The sequence below is a fragment of the Ailuropoda melanoleuca genome, chromosome 4, assembly GCF_002007445.2.
Source record: "Ailuropoda melanoleuca isolate Jingjing chromosome 4, ASM200744v2, whole genome shotgun sequence".
Lineage (NCBI taxonomy): Eukaryota > Metazoa > Chordata > Mammalia > Carnivora > Ursidae > Ailuropoda > Ailuropoda melanoleuca.
In genome coordinates, this window is record NC_048221.1 from 11,564,408 (window position 1) to 11,571,625 (window position 7,218).

Here is a 7,218-nt window from a genome sequence, read left to right on the forward strand (position 1 = left end):
GGAGAACTTTTAGGGGCCGGGAGTAGTATCCATGCCCAAGGTCAAGTCCACCTCTTCCTGTCTGGTTGTCAGGTTTGTAATCCACCAGCAGGGGCAGGGTGTGAGAGTTCTCCCTGCTGAAACCTCTCAGTGCATTTTAGTGAGGTTTCCCTCTACTAATTTTCGCAAACGTCAGCTGTCACTGATCAGGGGCAGCCAACTGAGCAGGTCCAAGTATGGTGAAAGCCATTCTCCATCCAGTAGCTGACCTCTCTCTGTCACACTTCACCCCAGGCACAGCCTTCATGCAGAGAGGCAATTTCTCAGTGGTGACTGAATTCATCCTCGTGGGCTTCTCCAGCTTCCCCCACCTTCAGCTGATGTTCTTCCTGCTGTTCCTGCTCATGTACCTGTTCACGCTGCTGGGGAACCTGCTCATCATGGCCACTGTCAGGAGTGAGCGTGGCCTGCACATGCCCATGTACCTCTTTCTGTGCGCCCTGTCCATCTCTGAGATCCTCTACACCTTGGCCATCACCCCGCACCTGCTGGCCGACCTGCTCTCCACCCGCCACGCCATCACCTTTGTGGCTTGTGCCAGTCAGATGTTCTTCTCCTTCACATTTGGCTTCACCCACTCCTTCCTGCTCACAGTCATGGGCTATGACCGCTATGTGGCCATCTGCCACCCCTTGCGCTACAATGTGCTCATGAGCCCCCGTGGCTGCACCTGCCTGGTGGCCTGGTCTTGGGTTGGTGGCTCGGTCATGGGGCTGATGGTGACCATGGCCGTTTTCCATCTCACCTTCTGTGGACCCAATGAGGTCCACCATTTTGCTTGCCACGTGCCACCACTGTTGAAGCTGGCCTGTGGAACTGATGTACCAATAGTGGCCCTGGGTGTGGGTCTGGTATGCATCAGCACCCTGCTGGGCTGCTTTCTCCTCATCCTCCTCTCTTATGCCTTCATCGTTACCACCATCTTGAAGATCCCCTCTGCTGAGGGTCAGCACAAAGCCTTCTCCACCTGTGCATCCCATCTCACTGTGGTGGTCGTGCACTATGGCTTTGCTTCTGTCATCTATCTCAAGCCCAAGGCTTCCCAGTCTCTGGAAGGAGACACCCTGATGGGCATCACCTATACAATCCTCACACCCTTCCTCAGCCCCATCATCTTCAGTCTTAGGAATAAGGAGCTGAAGAATGCCATAAAGAAGACCTTCTTCAGCACACTCTACCCAGAAAAAATATGATGATCTGGGAAGAATTACTTGGAAACAGCTAAACTGTGTTACCAGATGTTACCATTAGAAATGGCACCCTGTAAACATGTAATAACCTATATTTATCTGATGCTTTAAGGTTTACAAGAACCCTTGAAGGCAACATCCAAATATACACACATGGTTAATCAGCATTAAGAGTGTATTAAGAGGTATAGGATGATGACACACAGGGAAAATCAGATTTCATGATTCTTACCTGCTGGAGGACATTTTATCAGGCAACATCAAACCTAGGATCTGTTCTCCTACAAGAAGCTGGGGTGGTCTAATTACTCCCATGACCATTAATCTATATTATGAAGAGAAACGGAAGATGTAAGGTCCCCACCTTTTACCAGACAGCAATGGGTACCTACAACATGGATTTTGCAAGGCTAAAAAGACTGGGCCAGATTATAACAGAGGAGAGCAAAGCACCCAAAATTTCAGCATTGCACATATCTGTGCAATAGCAGTTAGGAAAAGTAAATAAAGCAGACTCACAGAAAAAAATCAAGGAAATCTCTGCATTTCAAGTGCACATCTTGAGCAGCTGCAGAGAGACAGAGAAGTCTCCACAATCAGTTCAAGGAAAAATCCCACCATGAGAAATCACCTATTGTGTTAGAGAGTGATGTGGCACACAGGCCAGTGGGGAGTTCTTTGTTGAGCTACAATGAGTACAGAGTCCAGAATAAAAGCATATCTCATGATCAGACAGGCTTAACACTTCCCTGTGGGCATGAGGGGGGGATTTAAGGTTGACCATACTACATAGTATGTATAATTTGTCAAAAATATATATATTTAAGAGAATGACAAATACTGTATAATATCACTTATATGGAAACCCTAAAAAAACTCGTAAAAACAGAGTAAAATTGTTGGTTGCCAGGGACTGAGGGGGAATTGGGGAGATGTTTAAGGGTACAAATTTGCACCCAGTAGATAAATAAGTCCTGGAGGTCTCACCCACAGTATAGTGATTATGGACAATACTGTATCAGTAACATAAAAGTTGCTAAGAGACTAGATCTTAGCTGTTCTCACCACAAAAATAAAATGATCATTATGTGACATGATTGAGGTATTAGCTAATGCTAGAGTAGTAATCATATTGCAATATATAAATGTATCAAATCACATAGTACACCTTCCACTTACACAATGTTAGGTGTCCATTATATCTCAATAAAAAAAGGTTTCCTTGAGGCACCTGCCTGGCTCAGTTGGTAGAGCATGTGACTCTTGATTTGATTGACTCTCTCTCTCTTTTTTTAAAAGATTTTATTTATTTATTTGACAGAGAGAGAGAGAGACAGCCAGCGAGAGAGGGAACACAAGCAGGGGGAGTTGGGAGAGGAAGAAGCAGGCTCCCAGAATAGGAGCCAGATGTGGGGCTCAACCCCAGAATGCCAGGATCATGCCCTGAGCCGAAGGCAGATACTTAACGACTGTGCCACCCAGGCACCCCGATTTGATTGACTCTTGATTTCAAGGTTGCGAGTTCCAGCGCTATGGGTGTAGAGATTACTCATAAAGAAAATTTTTAAAAAACAGCTTTCCATATATACAATGGAATATTACTCAGCCATCAAAAAGAATGATTTCACAACATTTGCAGCAACATGGACGGGACTGGAGGAGATAATGCTAAGCGAAATAAGTCAAGCAGAGAAAGACAATTATCATATGGTTTCTCTCATCTATGGAACATAAGAAGTAGGAAGATCGGTAGGAGAAGAAAGGGAAGAATGAAGGAGGGATAAACAGAAGGGGGAATGAACCATGTGAGACTATGGACTCTGGGAAACAAACTGAGGGCTTCAGAGGGGCAGGGGATGGGGGAATGGGATAGGCCAGTGATGGGTATTAAGGAGGGCACGTATTGCATGCATGGTGCACTGGGTTATATGCAAGTAATGAATCATGGAACTTTACATCAAAAACTAGGGATGTACTGTATGGTGGCTAACATAATATAATAAAAAATTATTATTAAAAAAAGTTTTCCTTAAATTGTTTTTGAATATGAATTTTTGAATTTTTTAAAAGGTTTTATTTATTTATTTATTTGACAGAGAGAGAGAGGCAGCCAGAGAGAGGGGGAACACAAGCAGGGGGAGTGGGAGAGGAAGAAGCAGGCTCCCAGTGGAGCAGGAAGCCCGATGTGGGGCTCGACCCCAGGACCCTGGGATCACGCCCTGGACAGAAGGCAGACACTTCACGACTGAGCCACCCAGGCGCCCTGAATTTATGAATTTTTAAAAAATAACAATTTATCACAATACTTAATGGACACCAGTTTATGGTGATATTGTACACAACAACACGTGTAATTAAAATGCACATGCAATAAATTAGTCAAACTAGCCATAGCTAAAAAAAGAAAATATGTTTATTCATATTTAAGTTGAATAGTAAACTACTCATCATTTGTCCCAAAGTTGAATTCAGTGTTTCTCTATAACTTAAGCAACAAAAATATCCCATGTCATCACGAAGTGGGAGGATGCAGGAAACAACTTCAGTCAGAGTGGGAAACCCAGACCATCCTCCTTCGCAGAATGTACACTGCACTGCATATTTACTGTTAATTTTCATGTATGTTATCTCATTATAGCCTCACAATGAGGGATCAGGGCAGATAAATTCACTCCACTCCATTTGACAGAGGGGAAACTCAGGGTCAAAATGGTTGCATGACTCATGCAACATTATGCAACACAGTAAGGCCAAGTTTCTGTTGTCTTTTGTGAATCCCAGTCCTGGCCACCCAACACTTCACACACCATCTTCCTACAATAGGTTTTGTGGGTCGCCTGTCCATGGAGGACTAGTCTATCCTCAAACCAAATACTCCAGAACCCTGAGAGGCTTTTATCTATTTTTTATTTTTTATTTTTATTTTTTGGAGAGAGATTGAGTACAAATGGGGGGAGGGGCAGAGGGAAAGGGAGAGAAAGGATCCCAATTAGGCTCCACGCTCAGGACAGAGCCCAATGTGGAGCTTGATCCCACGACCCCGAGATTGTGATCTGAGTGGAAACCAGATCAGACGCTCAGCCAACTGAGCTACCCAGGAGCCCTTCCTGAGAGCCTTTTAAATCACAGGTGGGCAATTGCAACCTACCATGCACTGGAGCAAGAATTTTCAAGACATTGATGGACTATTTCTACAGATTTGGGACTACTTCCTTATTTTATAATAAGTTTGGTCTTTCAGTGAATTCCTTTCACGCTGAGCCAAGATGCACCCCTTTCCCAGCAGCAAAGCCAATATGGACAAGAATACAGGCTAGCCTCTTCATTTTCTTCATTAAAGGCCTGCTGGCCTCTGATCCTACTGGTATCTAATTAGAAAGAGAACCTGGAAGGTGGTTGGGTACCTATAGTGAGTCAGGCCCCCAGTGTCTTCTGATAACTTACTGTTATCCCTTAGGCTATCAGCTTTCCAAGATCAGGAAGTCTGTCCATCTTGCTTACCATTGCACAGCACCAACATGATACTTGGAAGATATAATTGATTAATAAATATTTCTTGGGTGGACCAATGTATTCCCTACAATACTGAACAAACCAGAATGCTGGCTTATAATATTTACTGTGAGAAACCTCATTGCCCTACAAAGCACTGGCAGATGGTGTGGTGGGAGCTGTGTTTGAGGACACACTGAACTGGGTTTGAACTTGCTTCTCATGTTCCCATCAAATTAGATTGACCTCTTACAGATATATCCCACATCTGTGTAAATAAAAGTATATTCAGAGCAGTGATGTTTATGATTGGAAAACATAACATTAGACATATTCGTTAGTGAAGGATTGTTAAACAAACATTGGTTCATTCATACTTGGAACACAATGCAGGCATTAAAGCCATTTGATCCTTGGAATTCATCAGTGTCTTTTCTCCCTGGGGGGTCCTATCCAGTATCAGGGTTTTATGTACACTCTGCACACAGGTGACCCCAAATTCTTATCTTCATCCCTATCCAACAGCCTACACAGTATCTCCACATGAATATCTAGTAGGTATCTCAAACTTAATGTGCCCAAAACCTAACTCTTGAAAGTTCTCATTGCCGTTATCATTCTCTCTCTGTCTGTCTCTGTCTGTCTCTGTCTCTCTCTTTCTCATACACTATTCTTCCACAGTCTTTCTTATCTCAGAAAACAGCAACTCGATCTCAATTCCCCCAAAACATTTTTGCTCAAAAATCATAGAGCCCTTCTCTAACCATACCACACAAAATAGAAACACCCTGGCCATGTCCTATGTCTCTTGATCTATGTTACTTGCCTGACACATGCTTAGTACCATCAGGCATATATCTGCTTTTTGGATATTGTCTGTCTCTGCCCACCAGAATGCTGTTTGAGGTAGTCAGGGACTCTTGACCCATTTTGCAAACTGCTATGTGCCTACACAGCATATGGTAAGTTCTCAAATATTTGTTGAATAAATCAATCTAGAAGAATGTTGGCAAGGTAACTGTGAGGTACAATTTTCGTCTATCCAAGCAGATGGACAAAAAACTTTTCAAGTTTGCTAACACTGTTGTAGTGGAGTGGCTCTCATACATTGCTGTTTTGTGCTTCAGCAGCTCACTTCCCCTCGCTAAGCCTACCCTGAAAGAATGCACAGTACCTACCTTCTAAGACACTTTTATGACTGAAGTAAGACAATGATTGTGAAGGGATAAGCATGGTGCCTGGCACAAGGATATCCACAGTAGTTAGGATGACCTTGTAATTTCAGGTTTTGTTTGATGAGCTTGAGATCAGAGAGAGAGGTGTGAGTTGAGGCAATGACCAATTGGAGCCATCAACTTTGATGTATCTGTCTTGATTATCAGTGCTGCAGAAGGAGTAGGACGTCAGTGGAGAGGATTGGGGTCCAGCATTGGGAGAAGTGTGGCTCCAACTAAGCTTCCTGACCTAGCCCTCTTCTCCCAGAATCCTCTTCTCCTGGAATATTCTCTTTTCTATGGCTCCTAGCCTCTATGAATGGTCCTCATGACTCATCACCATAGCAACAGCTAATGGCACTAGAGATAGGTGAAACCTAGCTCTCTCAAGAGATAAAAAGGTGCTCTGAATTGCAGACAGGACTGTGCAGTGGTTAAGTGATGAAGCAAAGTGGCGTTGGTTAAATTACATCCCATCTCTTGCCCTCAGTTTCCTATCATTAAAATGGGTTTAATAATAATGTAGTCATCCCTTAGGATAGTTCTGAGAATTAAATAACATTATCTACGTAGGGTGATTGACAATGACTGGCATGCAATTGCACCAAATAATGCCAACTTTTTAAGATCTGTTCAATAATTATTTGCAGCCTTCTATGTCTCAAGTCCTCTGCTAGTTTTGGGAGTACAGAGATGGGTCCATCACTATTCCCTGTCTTTGAAGAGTTTCTAGGTGCTTGAAGGAATGACACACAGAGAAATATCAGGGCTCTCACCAAGATATGGACCAAGCACTAAGGGCCACCAAAAGGGGCATGACCCTCACCAGTTCTCCTCAGAGGACTCTTGGAAGTTTCTGGAGAATTTTTGGTTATTACAGCTGAAGGAGGGGGAGATATTCTATAATATCTAGTAGGTGAAGGCCAAGGATGCTGTTCAACATCCTAAAATGCACAGAACAGACCCTACCACAAAGAATGAGCCATCCCCAAATATCAGTAGTGCCAGTGATGACAAACCCTGTGGTATTTATTCAACAGTTATTGAGCACCTACTGTGTGCCAGGCACTTTTTAAGATGCTACTAGGGATACAATGGTTTTTTTGTGTGTGTTTTCTTTTTTAAAGATTTTATTTATTTGACAGAGATAGAGACAGCCAGCGAGATAGGGAACACAAGCAGGGGGAATGGGAGAGGAAGAAGCAGGCTCATAGCGGAGGAGCCTGATGCGGGGCTCGGTCCCATAACGCCAGGATCACGCCCAGAACCGAAGGCAGACGCTT

At 43.7% G+C, this 7,218-nt stretch overlaps 1 protein-coding gene across 1 annotated transcript; it reads left to right on the forward strand.

Moving 5' to 3' along the window:
• Positions 1–284: 284 nt before the first annotated feature.
• On the forward strand, positions 285–1,232 carry LOC100464288 (olfactory receptor 10H1). Its single transcript, XM_002930606.4, has one exon. The coding sequence runs from the start codon at positions 285–287 to the stop codon at positions 1,230–1,232; it is 948 nt and encodes a 315-aa protein (XP_002930652.4).
• The last annotated feature ends 5,986 nt before the right edge of the window (positions 1,233–7,218 follow it).